Raw genomic sequence first — 26459 nt, 5'->3', positions numbered from 1 at the left:
TCAGGGATTGATGTTCTTGCTGATGTTAAGCTACCTCACCACAAAAAAGGCACAAAGGAGCAAAGCATAAAAAGCCACGGCCGAAGAAACGGGGTTGCTATTGATTAGATACTGTCGTGCTAATCTCAAACAAGAGGAAAGACGTGGAAAAATCTTTTTGTTAGAAAAACCCAAGCTGCCTCATCTGACATCCTTGGAAATGGTCCTGAGACCATTAGAAAATACAGGTGCTCCTCAACTTACAACCTCAATTGAGTCTTTTGCTAAGTGAGATGGCTGTTAAGTGAGTTTTGCCCCATTTTATGACCTTTGTTGCCACAGTTGTTAAACGAATCAGTGCAGTTGTTGAGTTAGTAACACGGTTGTTAAGTGAGTCTGGCTTCCCCATTGACTTGGCTTGTCAGAAAGTCGCGAAAGGGAATCACATGACTCCAGGAACACTGCAACCGTCATAAATATGAGTCGTTTGCTCATATTTATGGAAGGAATTTTGCTCATGTGACCGTGGTGATGCCTGTGAAGATTATCAGTCATCCAGGTCATGGTTGTTCCAAAGGTGCTTTTTTCAAGAGGCAACTGGACTTTCTGGTTTTTCTTTGAAGACGTTTCACTTCTCATCTAAGAAGCTTCTTCAGCTCTGACTGGACGGTGGGGAATAGAAGGATTTTTCTCCTTGCAGACAGCTGGTCATTTGCGTTCTTTAAGAGAGTCATTGAGGCCGCCTGGAAGTTTTATCTGTATCGTCAGGGTCACCTGAGTGGTGCAAATGGGTGTGGAGCCTTCTTGGAACTGTTGAAGAGGCCATTATGTCAAAATTGAACAGCCCTCTCTCAACAGAGGGGGAGGGATACAACATTATCTATCGCCAGTCTACAACACAGTCCTTTCAATAGTCCCAAGAAGGCTCCACACCAATTTGCACCACTCAGATGACCCTGAGGGTCACAGATAAACCTCTAGGTGGCCTCAACGACTCTCTAAAACACAGGTGTCAAACTCGTTTTCATTGAGCGCCGCATCAGGGTTGTGTTTGACCTTACGGAGGCCGGGGGGATGTGGCCAGCTCAATGTCACTCATGTCAGGGGTGCCTGTGGTGGCCTGAGCGCTTTGCCAGTGAAAACGGGATCCTGAGCTCTGTTTTCGGCTGCGCGGCCTCCTGCAATCCTCTGCCAGCGAAAACAGAGCTCGGGAGGGCTGCGTGCAGTCCTCCCGAGCTCTGTTTTTGTTGACAGAGGCACTGCCGGTCCTTCGCCGTTTCCAGGCTGGCCCCATGGGCCAGATCTAAGCACCCCGCCGGCTGGATCCGGCCCCCGGGCCTTGAGTTTGACACCCCTGCTCTAAAATAATGCAAATGACCAGCTGTCTGCAAGGACTATAAATCCTTCTATTCCAGTCAGAGGTGAAGAAGCTTCTTGAATGAGAACCCAAACATCTTCAAAGAAAAATCAGAAAGTCCAGTTGCGTCTTGGGAAGAAAAAAAAAAACACCTTTGGAACGAGGATGGGGATGCTGCGACTCTCAAGTCACTTTGAATGGATTGAGGACTGCCAGTACTTTTCGGATAGCACAAAGGTTGCACGAGGAATCTTTAGCATCTTCACTAAAAAAAAAAAAAAAATTAAAAAAAGCTTTCGTCTGCTAAGAAGCTGCTGCATATATGTAGGAGAAGACCTTTTACTCAGCCACGGGAAGGTAGGAGGATTTCATAAATCATAGCGCTACACCGAGCAGCCAGACTTGCCCAAGGTTTAACCTGATATGGATCTCCATGACTGTTGATCTAACACGATTAGGCAGGTCTCTTTCCAGCTGACCGGAGGCTTTGAACCTGAAGTGCTATTCATGCAGAAGATGAAAGGTTTCACTTTGGGCATCCGAGTTACTCCATGTAAGTGAACCATGCCGGAAACTCTTGCGTTGAAGCCTTTGCAAAGGTCAAGCAAGTAGCAGACTTGTAGACGCTAAGAGATGGAAGAGCTGATCTGGGAAACTTTGCTTCCTGGGAGTCTGTGGTGTTTTAGCATATCTCCTCTCGCTTAGTGCCGCGTGTCAATTAATTTGATTTACGATCCTCTGGTCTATTGGAAAGATAGGATAAACCTGAAGATGGAAGCGAGCTGTTGCTTTAGGTCACCATTTCTCAGCCGTGGCAGCTGGAAGATGTGGGGAGCTCAACTCCCACAATTCCTGTCGTGCACAACCACGCAGAGGAGGATGGAGACAGGGACCAAGGAGTCTCTGTTCCATTGAGAGCCCCCTGGTTTGTTTCAGTTGAAATCTGGAAAGTCCAACGTATTGCTGAGTTTCAGATCAACTTTATTACGAACCTGTTTGGAGAAATCTTATCCAATCCTTTGAGCCACCCTGTCGTTTTTTTCCATTTTTGTGCAGGTCCAAACCAGGTTTTTGTTTCGTCTACTGGCTTGTTTTAGGACAATAAAATGAATTCATCACTTGCTGGTCAGTTTCTGCCTGTGATATTTCTGGCACTTAGCGGTGACTTTGATTTAGTCGTTCTGTTTTGAGCCAGGTTGGAATTCATTTCATTAGCTCATACATAAAGAACACAGTTAAAATATATTTATTTCTTTATCACATTTAGACTCGGGCATGAATGACAGTTTAAAAGGGCCTCCTGTTTAGGAATAGGCACAATTGCTTCCCAAGCTAAAACTATAAACACCTTATAGGTTTGTGATACTTTTGATTGCAAATCTGCTAGGTAAATAAATACAGATAATTTTTGACTTGCAACAGTTCATTTACTGTCCGTTCAAAGTTACAGCGGCACTGAAAAAAGTTATTATGACCATTTTTCACAACTTACGACCATATACCATCCTGATGGTCAAACAATCAACATTCACATCCTTGGCAATATTTATGACGATTGTAATGTCTTGGGGTCATGTGACCAACTTCTGCAAACTTCTGACAAGCGAAGTCAATGGGGAAATCCAGAGTCACTTAACAACCATGTTACTGACTTAACAAATGCAGTGGTTTACTAAACAACCATGGCAAGCAAAGTCGTAAAATGGAGCAAACTCACTTAAGAAATGTTCCACTTAGCAACTTAAATTTTGGGCTCTATCGTCGTAAGTCAAGATCTTCCTGTATGTTCTCTGTCCTAGTTTTGTTTTCCACTGAGAATGGCAGCAACTTTTAGCTTCTTTTTTTTTTCTGAAATGAAACTAAAACAACAAGAGAAACGTCCAATGCCCCATATTAAAAAAAAAAAATGATTTCAGCACTTAGTCACGTCTTCTAACCACGCTGCTTTCCGGATTTGCAGATTCTGTCAATTTCCAACAGCCTTTCTGCTTACACCTTTTGGCCCCTCGTTGTCTGTCTTTCGGCCTTGTGCAACGAAAACTGCAGAACTACCTGCCGAGTATTTTTTTTCCCTCTGGCCAAAATTATTTTATCGAGAAAAATGATAACAGCCCTTGCAGTCACAGGCGGGCACGTCGCAGTTTCGCTGAGCAGGGCGCAAAGAGCTTTATTCTGCAACAGGCCCTTCCTTAAAAATATAATTTCAGGAGGCTCTGAAGTGATAGCAAAAATACAAGAGACACAAATACATTTTGTGAGCCTGCTGTTAGGCAAGAAGAGAATTCTCACCTGGTCATTGAACCCAGGAATCAGTCACCTAGCTATAGTTTCCTATGTGGGTTGCAGCTTCCTTAAATTTATTTATTTATTTATTATATTTCTATACCGCCTTTCTCCCGTAGGACTCAAGGCGGTGTACAGTTAAGAAAAATATAGATACACAAACTTCATAAAATTGCTAATTAAAATTATTATTATAACATAGTTTGGCCCAATTAAATAGAACTTAAAATTAGATAACATTTTAAAAACATTCACATGTTCATATGTTTAGCCCTGCCTGTTGGAACATCAGGGTCTTGAGGGCACGGCGGAAGGCACGGAGATCAGGGATATTCCGTATCTCCGGGGGCAGTTCATTCCAAAGGGTTGGAGCCCCCACAGAGAAGGCCCTCCCCCTGGGAGTCGCCAGTCGGCATAATTTGACTGACGGTACCCTGAGTAGTCCCTCCCTGTGAGAACGAACTGGTCGGTGGGAGGCTATTGGTGGCAAATGACGGTCTCATAGGTAAATAACCTAATATTTAGCAAAAGAGTGCTAAAGGTGCTTTTTCAGGAGGCAACTGGACTTTCTTGTTTTTTCTTTTGAAGACGTATCGCTTCTCATCCAAGAAGCTTCTTCAGCTCTGACAGGATAGTGGGGAATGGAAGGTTTTGTATTCCTTGCATTTATATTCCTACTCAGGTGCTTCAACGACCCTCTAAAAGGATACAAATGACCAGCTATCTGCAAGGAATATAAATCCTTCCATTCCCCCACCATCCAGTCAGACCTGAAGAAGCTTCTTGGATGAGAAGTGAAATGTCTTCAAAGAAAAAAACATAAAGTCCAGTTGGTTCTTGAAAAAGCACCTTGGGGACAACCTGGATGACTGAGAATCTCTACAGACTATTTAGCAAAAGAGATTTTATAATTTAATAAGCCAGGTCGTCTTCAGTCTGCCGAGGGTTACCCAAGCAGGATGCTGCTCCCCTCCAGGCTGAGGTGAACCCACCAAAATGTAGTCTCAGCGATCGCTTTGAGTTACTACTACTTTTTATATATATATATACACGATTACCGTGGGTGAAGGGTCTGTCAGCTAATAACATTTGTGGGCTTTTTTTCATACACCTTCAATGTAAATAAGTGATTTTTCTTCCTTTCCAAGGATTATTGGTTTTGCTGTTTACATGCCCACGAGAGGCGAGTCATGTTTACTTTAACAGGCTTTTGGGTTTGTGAAACGAAGCCCGGCCAAAATAATTCTGACAGGATTGACAGGGAGTGGAAGAGGGGCTCAGCTGCTTGACGCTTCCAGCCTTGATGGCTCCTACAATAAGTAATCAAGATATTGTAGGGAAGGAATAGCAACTGTCACTGCAAAGGTCTCCGTCAAGATATGAGCATCTTGGTGTGATGGGAAGGGGTGGGGGTGGGGGGGGACATAAAGTTTTGTGAGTCAAAAACAGTGTTGCGTTTTCTTCTCCTGCAAATCTGTTCAGACTGTGTTCCATAATTCTGGTTGGGAGTTCTTTATGGAGTAGATTAGCAGCGGTGTCTCTTGGGCTCCCACATCCTTGTAGTACTGATAGTTATCTCATGTGCTTTCCATAGGGGAGGGCGGCTACCATGCAAAGCGAGAATGGTTGCATTTAATGAGCTAACGAAGCGTCCAATTCATGGCCCCGGGCCATAAATGTTGCTTTTCTGCTCAAAAAACACAACTCCTGCAGCAGAGAGGAAAATGGTAGACTGTGCTGATTACAAATTCAAAATTGCAAATATGCAGTGCTGATTCATCTGGCAGGAGCCTGCTGGAGAATATCTGGAACATTCCTGAGGAGCAAACTGACATTTGGGAATATTACCTTTAATTTAGAGCTCATGGGCCAAGGCAGGATTTAGCAACCTGCAAGCATCCAGCCACCTGCAGTCTACCGTCCCTTCCTTCCTTCCTTCCTTCCTTCCTTCCTTCCTTCCTTCCTTCCTTCCGTTTTCCCTTTCTCCCTTTCTTTCTCTCCTTCCTGTTATAAATAATGCAAACACACAAAATATTCCTTCCTTTTCCTATTTTCCCCACAGCAACAACACTGTGAGGTGAGTTAGGTTGAGAGTAAGTGACTGGCTCAAAGTCGCCCAGCTGACATTCATGCCTAAAGTGGGACTAGAACTCACCTCCTCCTGGTGATTGTCTCAAAGTGACCCAATTCACTGGCTTTGGTGCCTAAGGGAGGACTAGAACTCACTTTCTCCTAGCGATTGGCCCAAAATCACCCAGCCCGGCTCTCAAACCTAAGGCGGGATTACAACTCACCACCTCCTGCTTTCAAAGCCAGTACCTTCACTACTACCCCAAACTAATTGCTGAACACAGTGGCTTGATTTCCTCCCGTTTTCTGATGAGGAACCACCTGAAAGCTACATCATAAAACCCTTAAAATTAGCTGAATCTAGTAAAACAAAGAAACTCTTATTCAGATCCTTCCCCTTCCCGAAAAGCCCACCCCCATCCTTTTGCATGTGATATGGGCCTCACTCTTCTTGGGGTCCAAGACCTTTTCAACCCAGGAGCTTATGTCAAAGGCACATCTTAGTTTCAAAAGTTTCTATCTGCAAGGCTTTAACATCTGCCTTGGTTAACAAGGCAGAAGTGTAGAGCAGGGAGGGCCCAGCCTGTTCAAGTCAGAGGACACATTTGACCTGACAGCATAGGATGGGGACTCCAGCAAAGTTGGAGTGATGGATGGGACCAGTCACAGCAGATTAGTCTTGATCGCTTCCTATTCAGTTTTTTTTTAATTGCTGAAAAGAATCTAAAGATTCAGTAGAGCAAGGCGTTATCTGGCATCAAGGACCAGGTTGGCCTAAAGTAGACGTGCAGTTAGTTGAAGAGCCATTAGTGCCTCCTCTGAGATGATGACCAGCAACTGACACACCTCTTTATGAGCTACTAACCCCCATCACATTAACCGCAACACCAGCAGGAGAAAACTCTTCATCCTTCATCTCTACTTGGAGAAGAAGCAGGCAACAAGCCGCTCATTTCTCTTGCTTGCTTGCTTGCTCACTTTGGCAGTCGACTTTCCACTAAGGAATCTTTCTGCGGACTAGAACTGCCTTTATTTATTTATTTATTTATTTATTTATTTATTTATTTATTTATTTATTTATTTATTTATTTTTAAAGACAATTCCATCTTTATTTGCGCACCGTGGCCATTTTAAAGCATTATCAAGTCAGCACATTTTTTGTACGTGATTTTTTTTTTTTTTAAATCATAACTTGATTTCTCTTATGGCGTTGTGCTTCTCCTTGGAATCAAAACCAAAGAACTGTTATACGTATTTAAAATGAATACATTTAGCCACCTGAATTTGGAGCTCTTTAATACTTACCTGGGTAAACCTCCCAAGTCTTCCTACCCTTTGGCCTGTGTAGTGAGGCTTTGGGAACAACTGTGAAGAAACATCTGGCGGACAGCAAGTTCAAACAACAGGTCTGCCTATACATCATGGTCTACTTCAAAGGGTGTGTTTATATATATGTGTGTGTGTGTGTTTTTCTATCGAAGCACCTGGTCTACCCCAACATGTGGGAGGGAGCATACTGCTTCCCTTTCACCTTTCAGCTCCAATCCAGGAGCCCTCAAGCAGTCACATTCATGACAAACCATTTTATACCAAATTTATATTTGCTGATAAAGTCTCCCTTTATTTCTTTATCAACAAATATAAATTTGGTATATTTATTTAGGGTCACCTGAGACAGGTATGCTCAGAGTTCATTGTGTCAATATGCAATGCTCACCAATGTCTTCTTGCTGCTTTTTTTTTTTTTTTTTTTTTTTTGGCTTTAATTTATATGCCGCCCTTCTCCGGAGACTCAGGGCGGCTTACAGTGTGTTAAGCAATAGCCTTCATACTTTTGTATATTTATACAAAGTCAGCTTATTGCCCCCACAATCTGGGTCCTCATTTCACCTACCTTTGAAAGGATGGAAGGCTGAGTCAACCTTGAGCCCGGTGAGATTTGAACTTGCAGTAATTGCAAGCAGCAGATGTTAATAACAGTGTTTTACTCCACTGTACTACAGGCTCTTTTGAAAGACCTTCAAAAAATGTAACTGCTAAGTAGAGTCAGCTTCATTCTGTCTTGTAACCAGATGAATGAATATATTTTCTTTTTCTTTCAAACAGTGGTGGCGATTACTATGACTATGCCCATGGCTTGAACGACGAGACGTATGATTCTTACAGTGAGTACCTTTAATATTCTGGAATTCTACTTTGATGTAGAAAAAGGGGTGATGGCTACCATATGTTTCCCAGAGTAATAATGCTCCATGTTGTCATTATTATTGAAAATGGGAATTAATTATGCATGGAGATGAAATTATTGAAGGCATGATTTCTCTCTCTGTCTCTCTTTTTTCCGGCATGCGGTATACGCAAAAGGAGAGTTTGAAATTACAGGAAGGCAGATTCTGGGTTCTAACAAAGTTAGCTATCTTAGTTTCCAACACAGATATGGAAGTGAGTGGGATTTATTTTTATCTTACATGGTTATTGTAAAGGTTAGATTGCTCCAATTCAGGATTTCTGGATTTAAATTCCTCCACTGAGCTGTGGATGGACTAGCTTATATGATGCTGCTTTGTGATCCTTTCAATTTGCCATTTTATACAGCAGAGGATTGTGGGGTCAGTCCCAGAATGGAGTAATTAGGAAGTTAAATTTACCATGTCGCCAGCCAAACTGGAGAGTGGGGGGCAGTGGTGAAATCCAAATTTTCCTCCTCGATGCTCCGACACTCCACTCATTGGGACTTCTTTCACTTTCATTAAACCGACTGGGTGCCATTCAAAATCTCCTCCACAGCTTGGTCCCGCCCACTTTAACTGCGCATGTCCAGTCTTTTCACTCAGTCAATGGTGACCAGACTGGAGTGCTTCATTCTCTAGACTTCATTGTGTTAAATTAGGCAAATAATTGGAAAGTTTTAAATTTTCAGCTATTGACAGAGAGCTGCGATCTCACTTAATTATAAGCGCTAATAGCGGTCAGGCGTTTTTCCGGCTGGAGCGCCTGCCGCTGGTTTTAACTTAAATAATCATTCAGCGCTCTTGCCGAACTACTCAAAATTTCCACTACCGGTTCTCCAGAACCTGTCAGAACCTGCTGGATTTCATCCCTGAGTGAGAGGTGGATACCAAAATGGCTGACCGTGTAAGGAACTTTGGCCAAGGCATTTGCCCATTCCACTAAATTGGATGGCGTAGGTACGACGGAATACGGAACAACTCCTCTTCATCTCTAGCAATGTTTCTCAACCTCCGCCATTTTAAGCTGTGTGGACTTCAAGTCTCAGAATTCCCTAGCCAGCCATGAAATAGAATGAAACAAAAAGCAAAGATTTGGGGAGCTCAAAGCTAAATTTTTAAGGATTGTAATAGACTAGAGGTATCGGATGAAGGATGTTCCAAGATGTTATGGGAAAACAGATGAAAAGTTTAAAATTGTGGCTAGATATCGGGGACTCGTAATTTCAACCAGGACTGAGAGTGACACCTTCACACCCATGAAGACAATTACACACACACACACACACACACCATATTTTGCTTGTTGTCAGAGGGAGTTACTGCAGATTTCCCTGCTAATTGCTAGACATTGGGGGAAACAAGACTGAATTCCTGTTTCCCTGGGGCTCTTTGTAGGTAAAAGGGGATTAAACAGCATTTCTCAACTGAAGCACCCATCCTTTTTAACTTGGGGAGTTTGTCGTGATACAGTAAATTATTCTACCGTGCAAGCTGTCTCCATGTCACAGGTTTAAATGACTCTTAAGTCACCTTGAGGGGGAAGCAGCTGATTACACGATTCTCTGAAAAGTTATCGAAGCTTCCTCTTTTTTCCCCCTTGCAACATGCTAAATTGGTCTCCATAGACTTCAGAACTTTGATTGTTCCATGCTCCGACATCAGTATGAGTTGTCCCCTGTTTGCCTTCTTGCAGGCGAACATTTTAGCCCTGAGCTCACGGTGTGCTTGGTGCAAACAGGGAGTGAGTCATTGCTGTCTTCCCCCTACTTCTGCTGACACCATCTCAAGTCTCAGTTCTCCTGTTCTTCTCCCACTTCATGCACAGGGACTGAGCTAGGAATAGTAAAGAAAAGAGTCAAGAATCATTTATTGCAATAGCATTCGGACTTAACATAATGCTTTACAGCCCTCTCTGAGCGGTTTACAGAGTCGACATATTACCCCCAACGTTCTGGGTCCTCATTTTACTAATCTCAGAAGAATGGAAAGCTATGTCAACCTCGAGCTCTGTCAGGATTCGAACTCCAGGCTGTGGGCAGAGTTAGCCTGCAATACTGCAGCTTAACCACTGCACTATCAAGACTCCTATTATGCACTTACATTACAGATCTTTGCACTCTCATATGTGTAGTTACAGGAAGAATCATTTGAGGCTGGGATACCCCAGTCAGGAATGATTTCTCCAAGCGGGGATACACCTACATCCATCTTTGCTTCCTTTTGGACGATGAGCAAAAAAATGGGCCATCCCATTAAGGATTTTATTGTTGATGTCTTACATTATTTGAAGTGATTTAGATGAGTAGAATAGTACCATTATGTGTTTTTTTTTTCTATTTTTTTCTTGGGAGGGAGGGAGGGAGGGACAGGAAGAAAGATGGGAGAGGAAGGGGAAGAAAGGAAGGTGAGAGAAACAGGAAGGAAGATGGGAGGGGAAGGGGGAAGGAAGAAAGGAGAAGAAAAGGAAAATGAGAGGAAGGGGAAGAAAGGAAGGTGAGAGAAACAGGAAGGAAGAGGGGAGGGGAAGGGGGAAGGAAGAGAGGAGAAGAAAAGGAAGATGAGAGGAAGGGGAAGAAAGGAAGGTGAGAGGGACAGGAAGGAAGATGGGAGGAGAACGGGGAAGGAAGGAGAGAGAGAGAAAGGGGAAGGGGAAGAAAGGAAGGTGAGAGGAACAGGAAGGAAGATGGGAGGGGAAAGGAGAAGGAAGAGGAGATGAAAAGGAGGATGAGAGGAAGGGGAAGAAAGGAAGGTGAGAGGAACAGGAAGGAAAATGGGAGGGGAAGGGGGAAGGAAGACAGGAGAAGAAAAGGAAGATGAGAGGAAGCGGAAGAAAGGAAGGTGAGAGGGACAGGAAGGAAAATGGGAGGAGAAGGGGGAAGGAAGGAAGATGAGAAGGACAGGAAGGAAGGCGGGAAGGGAGGACTCTGGGGCATGCTGTCTCATGGGATTAAACAGATATTTCGCAACTCTATACCAGGAAAAAGGGCAGCTTTTAACTGTTGCTAAGGAGGGGAGAGGAGTACCAGTGTAATTCTGTGGCCTACAGCTTGGCTGCCACTGAAGAATTAAACTTGGGCCTAGCTTTTACAGAGACTTCAGGTTGAGGTCCGCATCCTCATTCTGAGCCAGGTTTGAATTTTTGTTCAGAAATCCCATGCAATTTGTGTTTCGGGGGCTGCTGAGGACAAAGGAAAAGATACCGTGGAAGGGTGAAAAATCTTTCCTTTTGGATGTTGAATGTTTTTTCCCCCTCACCCATTCCTCCTCCATCTTGGGAAAAATAAAATAAATGTTCACCTTGAAGCTTGGTAGAAAACGCCTTACCCCCTTTTCCAAACTTTGTGATTTCAGGACAGGAAGACTGGACCAACGCAAGACACAAGGCTCCTTCGGCCAGGTCAACAAAAGGAAGCTACAGAGAGCAGCCATATGCAAGATACTGATTATTCTGTCCGATGTTGTGAATTGCCCAATCTCCACCAGTCCTGTAAACTGTTCAAAGTAATTTTTTTCTATGAACAATCCCTTTTTATTAAAAATCAAAGTGCTTAATCTGAATGGACGGACTGAGCTTAATCTATTTTTTGCTGACTGAAAAACCTGTACAGGAAGGAAGACACGTGAAATGAGCTTTCTTATTTCTGGATTGTATTTGGGAGAGGGTGGGCGGGAAGGAAAAAAAAAAAGGAAAATAGGTGATCAAAAAAAAAAAAAAGAAAGAAATACAAAAAGGAAAAAAAAAAAACCTTTAACTAGTGTTAAAAACAGCTAGGTTTACTAAACATGTTAATCTATTATTTTAACCTAAGCGTAACCTTTTATTTTAAAGGTTTTCAACAATTAAGTTCTTCTCTAGTTTTACCTTTCAACTATTTTGCTAGTTTTTTCTCTTGCAAAACATGCGTAAAAAAAAAAAAAGGGAAAGATCACAAATGCAAATAATGTGGTATTTTGTAATTTGAGTCTTGAAATGTTCTGTAGTGTTAAGCAAAGTTTATTCTTGCTTGATACTAAATAAACTTTTGAAAGAAAAATCAGTGTGTGTGAGAGTATGCATTATTTATTTAAAAACCTTAATAAATAGTTGTAAACAGGGAAGGAGTGATTTTTTTTTAACCACGATCAGCATAAAATGGTTCCTCTTAAAATATCTGTTTCAGCTATTTTTGGTTTTTTTAAAAAAAAAAATGGTAAAAACCTAAAGGTGCCTTACGTTTACTGTAGCTATCTCTCTGTTGTTTTCCATTTATGCACACAATATAGATTTAAAGAGTTGTTAAAGGAAGTATCCAAACGGTATTGAGCGGCTGGATTCCAACTTTAAATATATATATATATATATTCTTGTTTTAAAATAGCTAATGCATTTTCTGAATCAGATAAATTAAAAAAACAACGCAGAGAATCAATCAAAAAATAACCTGTGACTTAGTTTTTCATCTTGTTGAGCAATTTCTTCATTAGTGCAACTTTGGAATATTTTTTTTTTGTTGTTGTTGTTGTTTTCTGAGAGTTTTGATACCTTAATGACAACCTCACTTCGTGCCGGAAGCAATAAACTCAAAGCTTTTAAAGATTTTCTGACATGACTAATTGCGGTCGCTTTTCGTCAGAGGCTGAGGATGTAACCCTTAAAACGGTCTTCATTTGCAAAAGGTAAATAAATCAAATAAGATTTTAATCTCACTTAATTTATCTTAATATAACCCATAAAAGCAGGGAAGCGTTACCAATTACCACCGTTTTATTTTAGATTACAGAGAGAGGCTTTTAAGATCAACCATCTAAAATTTCATCTTAAAAAGTTTAATTTGTACTAGTACCTAAAAAAAAAAAAGAAAAAGCCTTAGTCAGTTTAATTGGAGCCAAGTCTTCATGATTAAACCAATGTAAAACATCATAACTAGTAACTTGTAAATCCTAGAATTTATGGACAAAATAATGTAACTAAGAACTCAAAACATGAAGAGATGTTTTTTTGCCCCTTAAACCTTACTCCTTTTTTGTTGGCTTGGTGTCTTTTAATTCTGGTGTTCATGGTTTACGATTTGTTCTTCTGATTTTAGATTTTTAGAAAAGTGGAGTTTCTTGAATTAGTAAAAAAACCCCATTTTCTTCTTTTTATTAGGAGTCACATGGAACGCACGGAGGCCAAAGAAACCTTTTTCTCTTGATACTTTGGTAGGTATCTATATATATATCCTATATCTATATCTATATTTATTTTAAGCTTCAGTTAATAATGTACCAGAGAATTGCTTTCAAATAACTTCAGACTGTTGGACGCTTTCCTACCCATCAGGAAGGAAATCGGAGATTTCTAACCAAATTTTTCTCCGCTTCCAGAGTGTCCCATTGCACCATTAACGGTGACTTGGAAGCTATGGTTGATGCTTCTTACTGCATCTGAATTCAGAAACAGTTCACATCAATGCAGTTATGGCATTGGTCCAACCTCAAGGTGTGGTTCCGTTTTTGTGGTGGAAGGTATTTTTATGGGGTAGATGAAAAAAAATCAAGAATGCAAGAAATTATGTTTGCGGTAGGTCTGGAAGCTCAGAGCCCAGTATGAATCCTGTATTGACATCCAAATTTCAGTGACTTTGCACCAGAGGTGGGTTTCAGCAGGTTCTGACCAGTTCTGGAGAACCGTTAGCGAAAATTTTGAGTGGTTCGGAGAACCGGTAGTAAAAATGCTGACTGGCCCCGCCCCCATCTATTCTCTGCCTCCCAAATCCCAGCTGATCAGGAGGAAATGGGGATTTTGCAATAACCTTCCCCTGGAGTGGGGAGGGAATGGAGATTTTATAGTATCCTTCCCCTGGAGTGGGGTGGGAATGGGGATTTTGCAATATCCTTCCCCTGGAGTGGGGAGGGAATGGAGATTTTACAGTATCCTTCCCCTGGAGTGGGGTGAGAATGAAGATTTTACAGTATCCTTCCCGTGCCATGCCCACCAAGCAATGCCACGCCCACCAAGCCACGCCCACAGAACTGGTAGTAAAAAATTTTGAGACCCACCGCTGCTTTGCACCCTTTTAACCTGGACACGTAGCTTTGAGGTGCAGTTTGAACAAAGAGCTTGCTAGGCTATAACTCTCCTGATCAGATAACATACTCAGTCTTTTTGTGACCTGTTATAAATATTCTTATGAATTGCTACCATTTTAGTGATTGCTTAAACTTACAAATGACACTGGAAAAAAATGTGACTTGAAAACCTGTCCTCAGACTTAACAACTGTCATAGCCTTGGGTGGCGCAGCGGACTAAACTGCTGCTGTTAAAGTAGCACTTAGCTTCCAGCTGCCTGCAATTACTGCGAGTTCAATTCTCACCAGGCTCAAGGTTGACTCAGCCTTCCATCCTTCCGAGGTAGGTAAAATGAGGACCCGGTTTGTGGGAGCAATAAGATGACTTTGTACCTCCGGAGAAGGGTGGCATAGATAAATCGAACTAATAAATAAATAATGGCATCCCATGGTCACATTTATTATTTATTTTATTTTATTAATTAAATTTCTATACCGCCCTTCTCCAAATAGGACTCAGGGCGGTGCACAGCCAAGATAAAAACAAAGCATACAAAATTTAAGAACAGTATTAAAATAATTAAATATTTTGGCCGAAATTAAGATAACCCAATTTAAAATCAATTTAAAATTTAACTCAGGCCAGCCCAGCTTGTTGAAATAAATAGGTTTTCAGGGCCCGACGAAAAATCCGGAGGTCTGTTATTATACGTAACTCTGGGGGAAGGTTGTTCCAGAGGGTGGGCGCCGTCACAGAGAAGGCTCTCCCCCTGGGGGTCGCCAGCCGACATTGTCTGGCGGACGGCACCCTGAGGAGGCCCACTCTGTGCGAGCGTACTGGCCGGTGGTAGGCTATTGGTGGCAGAAGGTGGTCTCGTAAATACCCCGGCCCTAAGCCATGGAGCGCTTTAAAGGTGGTCACCAACACCTTGAAGCGCACCCGGAAGACCACTGGGAGCCAGTGCAGCTCGCGCAGGAGAGGTGTCACATGGGAGCGCCTCGTCGCCCCCATAATCCCCCGCGCGGCCGCGTTCTGGACCAGCTGGAGCCTCCGGGTGCACCCCAGGGGGAGCCCCATGTAGAGAGCGTTGCAGTAGTCCAGGCGGGAAATGACTAGTGCCTGAGTGACTGTGCGTAGAGAGTCCCGATCTAGAAAGGGGCGCAGCTGGCGTATCAGGCGAACCTGATAAAAAGCCCCCCTGGCCACGGCCGTCAAATGATCTTCTAGAGACAGCCGTGCGTCCAGGAGGACGCCCAAGTTGCGAGCCCTCTCCGTGGGGGCGAGTGAGTCGCCCCCAATAGCCAGCGATGGCGTCAGCTGGCTATATCGGGACGCTGGAAGCCACAGCCACTCGGTCTTGGAGGGGTTGAGTCGGAGCCTGTTTCTCCCCATCCAGGCCCGCACGGCCTCCAGGCACTGGGACATCACTTCAAGGGCATCGTTGGGGTGGCCTGGGGTGGAGATGTACAGCTGGGTGTCATCAGCGTACTGATGGAACTCCACCCCAAAGCCACGGATGATCTCACCCAGCGGCTTTACATAAATGTTGAACAGAAGGGGCGAGAGGACCGACCCTTGTGGCACCCCACAAGCAAGGTGCCTCGGGGTCGACCGCTGCCCCCCCGTCAACACAGATTGCGACCGGTCAGAGAGATAGGAGGAGAACCACCGCAGAACGGTGCCCCCCACCCCCAACCCCGCCAACCGGTGCAACATGATACCATGGTCGATGGTATCAAAAGCTGCTGAGAGGTCTAACAGGACCAGGATAGAGGAGCAACCCCTTTCCCGAGCCCTCCAGAGATCATCCACCAACGCGACCAATGCCGTTTCCGTGCTGTACCCAGGCCGGAAGCCGGACTGGAGCGGGTCTAGATAGACAGCTTCATCCAGGTACCGGGGGAGCTGTTGCGCCACCACACTCTCAACAACCTTCGCAACAAAGCGAAGGTTGGAGACTGGACGATAGTTAGCCAAAACAGCCGGATCCAGAGAGGGCTTCTTGAGGAGGGGCCTCACAACCGCTTCTTTCAAAGCGGCCGGCAGGACCCCCTCACTCAAAGAATAATAATAATAATAATTAATAATAATTTTATTTCTATACCGCCCTTCTCCCGGAGGACTCAGGGCGGTGTACAGCCTATTTAAAAACACAAACAAAACAATGATATAAAATTTAAAATAATTAAATAAATGACTCAAATTTAAAACCCCAATAAATTTAAATACCCCAATTTAAAACTATTGTATTGATAGTCCGGCCTGGCGGAACAACAGGGTCTTCAATGCGCAGCGAAACACCCGGAGGTCAGATATCTTACGAATTTCCGGGGGCAGTTCATTCCACAGGGCTGGGGCTCCCACAGAGAAGGCCCTCCCCCTGGGCGTCGCCAGCCGACATAACTTGGCTGACGGCACCCTGAGGAGACCCTCTCTGTGGGAACGAACTGGTCGGTGGGAGGCTATTGGTGGCAGAAGACGGTCTCGGAGGTACCCGGGTCCTATGCCATGGAGCGCTTTAAAGGTGGTAACCAACACCTTGAATCGCACCCGGAAGACCACCGGGAGCCAGTGCAGCTCGCGCAGGAGGGGTGTCACATGGGCATAACGGGTTGCGCCCATAACCACCCGCGCGGCCGCATTCTGGACCAGCTGGAGCTTCCGAGTGCTCTTCAAGGGGAGCCCCATGTAGAGAGCATTACAATAGTCCAACCGGGAAGTAACAAGGGCATGAGTGACCGTGCGCAGGGCGTCCCGATCCAGAAAGGGCTGCAACTGGCGAATCAGGCGAACCTGATAAAAGGCCCCCCTGGCCACGGCCGTCATATGCTCTTCTAAAGACAGCCGTGCATCCAGGAGGACACCCAGATTGCGAGCCCTCTCCGTGGGGGGCAAAGATTCACCCCCAATAGTCAGCGATGGCACCTGCTGACTATATCGGGGCGCCGGGAGCCACAGCCACTCGGTCTTGGAGGGGTTGAGTCTGAGCCTGTTCCTCCCCATCCAGGCCCGCACGGCCTCCAGGCAGCGGGACATCACATCAAGGGCATCGTTTGGGTGGTCTGGGGTGGAGATGTACAGCTGGGTATCGTCAGCGTACAGATGACACTTCACTCCAAAACCACGGATGATCTCACCCAGCGGCTTCACATAAATGTTGAACAGGAGGGGCGAGAGGACCGACCCTCAACAGCCTCGTGTCACCTCCCGGGAAGCCAGTACCAACCAGGAGGGACATGGGTCCAATAAACATGTGGTCGCGTTCAGCCGTCCCAGGACCCTGTCCATGTCCTCGGGAGCCACAGGATCGAACTCCCCCCAGATAACACTCTCAAGACCTGCCTCAGTCATCCCGTCCGGACATACCCAGTCAGAGGCCAGTCCTTCCCGAATCTGAGCGATTTTGTCATACAGATACTGCACAAAGTCCTCGGCTCGGCCCTGCAAGGGGTCATCCCGCGCTTCCAGATGGAGGAGGGAGCGGGTCACCCTAAACAGGGCGGCCGGGCGATTATCTGATGACGCGATAAGAGCGGCAAAATAACTAGATTTCGCCGCTTTTATCGACACTAGGTAGGTCTTAATATGAGACCTCACCAGTGTTCGGTCGGATTCGGAGCGACTGGTCCTCCAACTACTCTCCAGGCGTCTTTTCCGGCGCTTCATCTCCCTGAGCTCCTCGGAGAACCAAGGAGCTAGGTGAGTTCGGTGCCGGGTCAGAGGCCGCAAAGGCACGACACGGTCCAAGGCCCCGGCAGCCGCACTATCCCAGGCGGCCACCAGGTCCTCAGTCGAGTCATGAGCCAGAGTCTCAGGAAATGGCCCAAGCTCCATCTGGAACCTATCAGGGTCCATCAGGCGCCTGGGGCGGAACCACCTGGTCGGTCCCGCCTCCCTGCGGCGGGGTGCAGCGGTTAGAAAGTCCAGTCGAAGGAGCGAGTGGTCAGACCATGACAAGGGTTCGATGACTATATCCCCTGTATCAAGGCCACTCAACCACTGACCAGAGACAAAAACTAAGTCCAGAGTGTGTCCACCCGTGTGAGTGGGGTCATGAATTAACTGAGTAAGGTCCATGGCCGTCATGGAAGCCATGAACTCTCGAGCCACCTCAGACGTTTCGCCGACAGATGGCAGGTTGAAATCCCCCATGACTAGAAGTCTGGGGGTACCAACCGCCACCTCAGCTATGACGTTGAGCAGCTCGAGCAGGGCCGTTGCCACGCGGCAGGGAGCCAGGTACGTGATCAACAAGCCCATCTGTACTCCACGACCCCACCTCACAAAAAGGGACTCACATCCGGCTATCTGTGGAACAGTGGTCTCCCTCGGATCAAGACTTTCCTTTATAATAACCGCCACCCCCCCCGCCCCTGCCCTGAGCTCTCGGCTGATGGAATGCTCGGAAACCTGGTGGGCACATATCCACGAGGGGAACCCCCCCCTCATGGCCCAACCAGGTCTCCGTAATACCTGCCAGGTCCGCTCCCCCCTCCTGAATAAGATCGCAAATGAGGGGGGCTTTATTTACCACGGACCTGGCATTGCACGACAGCAGCCGAAGGCTCGGGCCCTGAGAGTCTGAACAGCCTGGGATACGAGAAGGGCTATGGGGACCGGGGCGTGCCACCGCTCGAAGATAGCGAGTGCGCGCCCCCACTACATGATGCGGCCCCCTGCTCCCACCATATCTGCCCCTCCCACTCAACACATTGATAGAAAAGCCCTCGACAGAATGGACTCTGATGTCCCCCTTACCCCCGGAATCTGCACCCTCCGTGGCCCCACTAACAGCTGGGCCGGACCCCTCCCCCCGTGGGTTAACCCCCAAACCCACACAACCCTCCCGCCCCTTAAAATCCCTTAAAAATCTATCAAAAAGTTTCCCTAAAAAACCCCTTAATCCCCTTTTTGCAGCATGCCACCTCTCGGGGTGCCAAAGCCCGTCATAAAGGTAGGCCCTTGATAAAGTGGAGGGCCACACCTGCGAGAGGGGGGAGTCTCGCAGAATAAGAAGTTCTGTTGGCGAATACATCTAATCAATCAATTAATCAATCAATCGATCAATCGGGGAAAATCAACGGCCTGGGGGTAATCAAGATAGTCCAAAGTCTGGAAAGGGATATTCAATCAATTCCAAGTCAGTAAACTCCACTGCTCTCTCACAGCAGTGGATGGAGTCTTAGGCCGCTTCGAGGCCAGATGTTAACACCAGCTGCCCTCTCACGAAAGCTGGGAAGGGCCAGAAACCGCAGTCATCGACCGGCACCATGAAAGACTTGAAATCCGAATATTTCCCTCTTACAATTGGGGGCATTGATGACAAACCACCAATCTACAGGTTCACGGGCCCAGAGAAGACTCCGATAACTCTAGCGGCTGCACCTTAGGCGAGTAGGGAGGCGAATCGGGAGGCTATAGATGTCCATGTCCATGGGAGGCAGGTATCATAACAAGTATCGTATCATATTATTCAGAGGCATCTCCAGATGATAAGTGGCCTCCTGGAGGCTGATAGACCACGTAAGGCATAAAAGCCTGGCCCAAGGTCTTTTGTGACCATCAAACAGAAATGTTTCTAGCTCACCCCCATCCAAATGAGGGAGGGGGGGAGCCTCTGGAAGGACCAGGAGTGGGCCCCCTCCAAGTGGGCCTCCCATCCATAGCTGTAACCGGCAGTTCCAAGAAACAAACATTGATGGTCTGATTCAAATCATGGTCAGGATGCCCCTCGCTCTCCCTATTCAGGCTCCTGTCCCTTTCCGGCCTCTCTGATGTTATCTCTCCCAGCCGCTCGTCCCAGTGTTAAAGCGAGTGCCAATCCCGACGATGCCAGCTCTTAAAACATCCCCGTCCACCGTTGGGTCTAACAGGAAGCCCCTGTCATCCCCTCGGAGTCCCTGAAGCTCCAGGGAGGGGCTGCATCGCCGACGCCGCCACCGCCCGTTCCACTAGCTCGGCAGCTGCGGGGAGATGCCGAGGACGCTGAGGGCGCTCTCCCCACTCATAGAGCCGCAGCGCAGCCGTCTCCGTCTCGTTCCTGGCCATCGTGTCCTGGAGGGCTGCCAGCTCTCAAGAAGATGACACAGACTGGTGAGAAGCTCCCCTCACCAGACATGGGGGTCAATTAGCTGGTCGAGCCCCCCGGAACCCCCAAAACCCGGGGGATATCCCCCGAGTATCGCCGCCGCTCAGCTGGGAGCGGCCATCTTGGACATGCGCAGAGAATAATCAAAGATTATGACCAAAATTGGGTCATTTGGCAATCAGCAGGCACAGGTAGTCCTTGACTTACAACAGTTTGCTTAGTGTTGTGGCCCGTATGAGGCCTGTGCGGCTGGTGGCTGATTCGGACAGCGAGGAGGCTGGTGTGGTGCTGCGCCAGCAGCCTGTGTAGCTGTCATTCAAGTCGGACAATAAGGAGGCTGGAGAAGATGTGGCGCCAGAGGCAGGGAAATTTTTGGTAAAAATAAATTCAGTCAGGGCCTTCAGAACCTCCAGAAGCTCCTTTAAGTGAAGAGGACGAAGAGGAGGAGCCTCTTCTCGATGCACGGGCACGCAGAGCTGCCAAAAGGCAGGAGGAGGAGGAAGTCTCCTTGAGAGTAAGGCTTGGGGCTAATTGGCCACTCCCTTAGCCTATTTAAGGAAGAACGCCAACTGAAGCAATTTGCAGGGAACAACTTGGTTCACTCTCCGTCGTGCCTTGATCTTAGTTCTTTGCAAATTGCTTCTGGGTTTCTGCCAACCATAGTAAGATTAAAATTATTTATTTTTTGGATTCTTGCAGGCTGTTAAGGAAGTTAATTAACAGCCTTTGTTTGGGGAAAAGAAAACTAATTTAATTTAGTAAACTAAGGTTTGTACAGACTTTGTGTGTGCTGCGTTCTTTGAGGTCCGTAGCTGGGGCAGAACACTTAGTGACCGTTTGAAGTTACAACGGCCCTGAAAAAAAAGTGACTTATCATTTTTCACACTTACGACCGTTGCAGCATCTGTTGCAGCATGGTCACATGATTTATATTCTGTTGCTTAACAACTGACCCCAAAACACAGCCTTGCCGCTATCCTTTCAGCTGACTCTTTTTGCTAAGTAAGAGTTGGTTTGGCGCAACCGCAGGTAGAAACAGTTTTAAGGTATGTCCCAAAGGTGCTTTTTCAAAAGGCAACTGGACTTTGTTATTTCCTTGAGGACATGTCGCTTCTCATTCCAAGAAGCTTCCTCAGTTCTGACTGAATGGTTGGGAGAATGGAAGGATTTATATTCCTTGCGGTCATCTGGTCATTAGCCCTCTTTCTGAGAGTCGTTGAGGCCACCTGGAGGTTTATCTGTGCCCTCAGAGTCACCTGAATCAGAGTGCAAATGGGTGTGGAACCTTCTTGGGCCTGCTGGAACAACTGTGTTGTAAACAGGAGATAAATTGGTGTTGTATTCCTCCCCCTCTGTTGAGAGAGGGTGTTCAATGTTAACGTAAGTGGCCTCTTTGTGTACAACACAATTCCAAGAAGGTTCCACACCCGTTTGCACTATTCAGGTGATCCCGAGGGCAAGATAAATCTCCAAGTGGCCTCAATGTCTCTCAGAGTACTAACAAACAGATGAATCCTTCCATTCTCCACCATTCAGTCAGAACCGAGGAAGCTTCTTGGAATGAGAAGCAATATAAATGTACTATCTCTTTAACCATTCTTATCACACATACTATCTTTTGGTTTCCATATTGGTTCGTTCTTCATCCTAAAACTTTAAAATATATTCTGAGTTGCTCTTCTACCATTCCATATCTCCCTTCTTCCACAACAGTCATTCCTCTCCTTCTCCCCTCTTACCCTTCCCTCCCTTCTTCTATTCTTTTCAACTTTCTTCTTCCCTCCTCTCCTTCCCCTTCCTTTTCCCCACTCCTCCCCTCTTCCTCTCTTTCTAACCCTCTCTCCTACTCTTATTTCCCCTCCCTTTCTTCCTCTCCTTTTCCGTTTCTTCTGTCTCTCTCTCTCTTCCTCCCCTTTCCTCTCTCCTTCCTACCTGTCCCTCTACTCCTCTCTCCCTTCCCTCTCTGTTGTTGTGTCCCTTTTCAATTCAACATTTTGTCAAGATGGTATTCAAGCAGCTCCAATCTTATATTTACCCACTTTTCCTTTCAATTTCTTTTCTATTTTGCTGGTTAGACATATATCATCCTTAACATACATTTATATAGTACCTCTTTTTTCATTTTCCCCCTCCTTCCCCCTTTTTCATTTACTCAGGTGTCATCTGGATTTCTATTTTTTTTTCTCTCATTTATTTTTATTCATATTCCTTTGCTAGCCAATCATAAAAATGTCCCCATGTCTTGAAGTACAGAAGATACAAAAGATCCCTCTTTATCTTTTATTCTTAATGTTAACCTGTTCATTTCTGCACATTCTAATCACGCCACTTCCAAAGTTACATCAAAGAATCCATTTATGAGATTTCAATAATAGCCAATTATAGAGAATTTTGAGCATCAGTTCCTTACGTCTTTTCAATCTTGATCTGCTAAAGCTTGTTTACTCGGCATTTGGTGATATCATTCTTACACCATTTGGGAAAATGGCATGTGGGAAATAGTATGTGTTTAACCATGGCATAGTAGTGTGATAGCTCCTTCTTCAATAGCTTCCTCTCTCACATAATGCCTAGTCACATAATGGCAGGTGTTTTCAAAGTATGAAATGCTGCACATTTTATGCGAACTGATGTACTGCTGCTCCTTAAGAGCACTATAGAATATTTTATTGTTTTTTATCGAAGCCTGTTGCAGAATTTCCAGAAATAAAAAAAGTCATTTCGAAAAGTACAAACTCTCAGAAAGTAAAACTGCCAGCCTAGTAGTTAAAGTGCTAACACAACAACAGTTTCGGCTTCAGTTCTAGTCTTCACTTGAATGCTATATGAGCCTCCAAGAGCCAATTGTTTGTCAGTTGGGCTCCTGTATAAATGTACTTAATAAAATTTCATAAGCACTCTTTAATAAATCTGCATGGAACGAAATACCGTATTTTTCGGAGTATAAGACCCACCGGAGTATAAGACGCACCTTAAGTTTTTGGGGAGGAAAATAAGAAAAAAGCTGATTGGCAGATGGATAGGCCTCCTGGAATACCCCCAATCAGCTGTTTCCAGAGGTGAATTTTAGCAACAGGGTGGTTGGTTGTGAGCTCTGTGCCTTCCTTTTTTTCAGCCTCTGAAACTTCTGAAAAAACTTTTTTTTATTTCGCAAAGATAAAAGTTAAGGGGGAAGTATGAGATTTCAGGAGGTTGTGTTGAGTAGTTTTTTGGGTCTTTCTCTTTCCAAAAGTTAATATTTTCTGTTTTGGTCTGTCAGTTAATTAAACACTCATAATTACTGTGCAGTCTACAATGGTCTTTTACCCTTGAGATGGAAATAAAATGGCTATCTAATGCGCAGAATATAGGTACCGGTGTTTCAAGAAATGAACCAATTGATTCTTCATTTTAATTTAATGCATTTAAGTAGAGATATTGATTCAGTTTATCAATTATCTGTACATCTAATATACTCAGATCCAAACTATTCAATATTGGTCTAGGTTTACGAGAAAAAGCATTCCGTTTTTATGATTCTTGAAAATAATGCATTTTTTATACATACTGTTTCATAATGACAATAGCTTTATTTTTTTCATGTGTTCATTAAAAGTTAAATCTCTGCCTAGGCAATATTTCTTTCCAAATGCATCATCTTCCGAAGAAAATATTATCTCTCTCTCTCTCTCTCTCTTTTTTTTTTTTAAAGGAAGTATAATTTAGAAGTCTTTGAGCAGGGATGGCTGGCTGGGGAATTCTGGGAATTGAAGTCTATCTGTCTTAAAGTTGCCAAAGTTGGATACTCCTGATATACAAGGGGGTGGGGGAGGATCTGAAAATGTTCATCTGTTTTCAGTCCAGAATGCAAGCAATAGATTGCTTAGCTTGAATTTAGAGTTTAGGTTTCTGCATGTCTGAATGTTACAACTATAAGAGGAAAAGTCCATTCACTATTCTGATTAATGATGTAGTTCATTTACTATTTTGCTTAATAGATGGTAGCAACAGAATATAGAACTTAAAAGCCGAAATAATTTCAAATTAGGGATTGCCTGACCTATTGGCGGGGTTCTCTTGCATATATTTTTTAAAATATTAACCAATTGAACCAAATACTCTGGACGAAACAATGTGATAAAACGTATTCAACCCATTTCAATGTGAAAATTTTGTCCCGGTACTCATTGTTTGTTTGGTAATCAATGCACAAGTTAGAACTTGTCAGTCTCAGCTGCCTTGTGACTCACTACATTATTCCCTATGGGAAAAATTAGTTTGGTACTCATTGCGCCTCCAGGAACCAATTAACGATGAGTACCGAGGTACCACTGTAAATTGATTTTTTGCACATATAGGTAGCTCATGCTTTACATACAGCTTTGTAAGTTCCAGTCAAAATCAAGTTACTGATTTTGTTATGTCAGGGGTCCCCCAGTCCATGGCCCGATACTGGAGCGCGGTCTGTTGAGAACTGAGCCACGCGAGTGGTGGGCAAGTACACGCACGTGCAAAGCTCCATTTGTGTAAATGGCAGACACGCCCACGAAACCATCCCTCTCTCCCCCCTCCCTTCCGCTGCTGCCATTGCTGCCACTCCACGGATCCAGGAAGGTTGGGGACCGCTGTGTTACGCTACAATTCAAGTCGCAGGCAGTCAAAATAATGACAGCCCTGTTCCTGACATATCCCCGTTTGTTTACATTTGAAGCATGAAATATTTAAAGGTCTCTCTTAATGCGTAGCCTGCTGTTTTAAGCTTTGAGTCGTAGATTATTTCTGCCAAACGGTAAAGCCAAGCCCGTGTTAATTTGCTATTCGTTCTCAATTTCCTCAAACAAATTATTACTCTTTCTAATTGCTATTTTCCATCCTTGCAACATGAACGTCTCAAGAGAAGCATCAATCATTATTAATTTATATATATATATATAATCTAAAACAACGATGTGTCTTTTGTTCTGCTGTTTTCCAGGGATTTCGGTCATGGATACGGACAGCTTCAAAATCCTTCCTTCACCAACGTGCCTCCAAAACTATAGCGAGTTCGTAGATGAAACACCAGTACGATATTTATGTTACCGCTCCTTTCCCCACCCCCTCACAAACTTTGTAACACAAAATAGCTTTTCTGGATTTTTGTTTTAACTCCAAAGTGTTTCATCACTTATTATTGTACCTTTGTAGAGATGTAAATAAACGGGTTTTTTTAGAAAAAAAATTGTCCTGCGCGAAAGGATCTTCTTCAATGATGAAACTTTTTCGTAGATGGATGACTTCAGTTTTCACATCACTCAACTCAACGACTCTTTAAGAATAACTCGGGATATTGTTTCTTTCAAGCTTGCCTATTGTAGAAAGGTGGTTATCTACTATGGGTGCAGTCAGAGGAAGTAAACAAGAGGCAGAAAAGACTTTGGTTTAATGTCAACAGACTTTCTAGATACAAAATCCCATGGAGAGAAAGGATGGGGAACCCAATATTTAATGCCATGCTGTTGGTAGAAATTCAGTTAACCAAAAATCCTACTTGTGTTGAGCTGTCGCCAGCACAAAGTGTCTAATAACAATTTCAAAACTACATCCACCTTCTTTCAACCTAGCTTGCCATAAACTATACCCAGCATAAATAAGGGGAAAATAAACACCCTTCTCACACTCCTTTGCCAATCTGGAGCTCAGTCTGTCTTGGCCATGTCCATCTGGACTTTAACTTTTTATTATTATTGTTGTTGTTGTTGTTGTTATTATTATTCATATTTCTATGCTGCCCACTCTCCGAGGACTCTGGGCGGCTTACACCAAAGACAGTATACTAAATACCATATTGCCCCCAACAATCTGGGTCCTCATTTTACCCACCTCGGAAGGATGGAAGGCTGAGTCAACCTTGAGCCGGTGAGATTTGATCCGCTGATCTGATGAACTAGCAGTCAGCTGAAGTTGCTGCAGTACTGCACCCTAACCACTGCGCCACCTCGGCTCTTAGTCCACAGGACTTTCTGTCCTATGCAAAGGTTTCTCCTCAGAGGACAATAAGGTGCTCTGGAATTCCAGGTTTCCTAAGAACCTTCTACAACCTGTCATGAATAAAGATCTTTTTTCTCTATATGAATACAGATTCCTCTTTGGTACTCTTCAGTTTTTCTCAGACATCCAGCAGGGATCATCAATGTTGTGTCTTGTTCCTTGACTTTTTCTAAAGCTGGCATGAACACGTGGCATCTCTCTTTCCATGTAGGACTCTTAAGCTGCCATCAGACAATCCCAAGCATTCTTTTGCTAGCAAGTGAAGTTAAGAATTGTACAATACATTCTGTTAAGTCTTCTTTCTTCAGTTTTGATAGGTAGATTGACCTCTTCTGTCGGCCATTGTGTCGTTCTCCATATTTGCTGGCCTAGTTTGCTTGGACCCTTTATTGGATCTTCTGTTGCTTTC

The 26459-nt window shown here is 44.7% G+C and overlaps 1 protein-coding gene across 2 annotated transcripts in view; it reads left to right on the top strand.

Annotated features, from left to right (window-relative positions):
• KHDRBS3 (KH RNA binding domain containing, signal transduction associated 3) overlaps positions 1–25150 on the top strand; it is a 136204-nt gene extending 111054 nt beyond the window's left edge. The window contains exons 8-11 of one of the 2 annotated variants that reach the window (XR_011600291.1): positions 7797–7855; positions 11273–11422; positions 13050–13102; positions 24996–25150. Coding sequence is in view for 1 of the 2 variants with exons in the window: in XM_070942007.1 (XP_070798108.1) it covers positions 7797–7855; positions 11273–11364 (151 nt within the window). In the remaining variant the exon portion in view is untranslated. Of the gene's footprint in view, positions 1–7796; positions 7856–11272; positions 11579–13049; positions 13103–24995 lie in introns of those variants that run through there. The other variant, XM_070942007.1, reaches the window with a different exon arrangement.
• Positions 25151–26459: the final 1309 nt, after the last annotated feature.

The sequence above is a fragment of the Pituophis catenifer genome, unplaced genomic scaffold (genome assembly GCF_029215685.1).
Source record: "Pituophis catenifer annectens isolate HBS135680 unplaced genomic scaffold, rPitCat1.0.hap2 SCAF_3, whole genome shotgun sequence".
NCBI lineage: Eukaryota > Metazoa > Chordata > Lepidosauria > Squamata > Colubridae > Pituophis > Pituophis catenifer.
The sequence above is the reverse complement of the archived record's forward strand: the minus strand, read 5'-3'. Positions and strand labels throughout refer to the sequence as shown.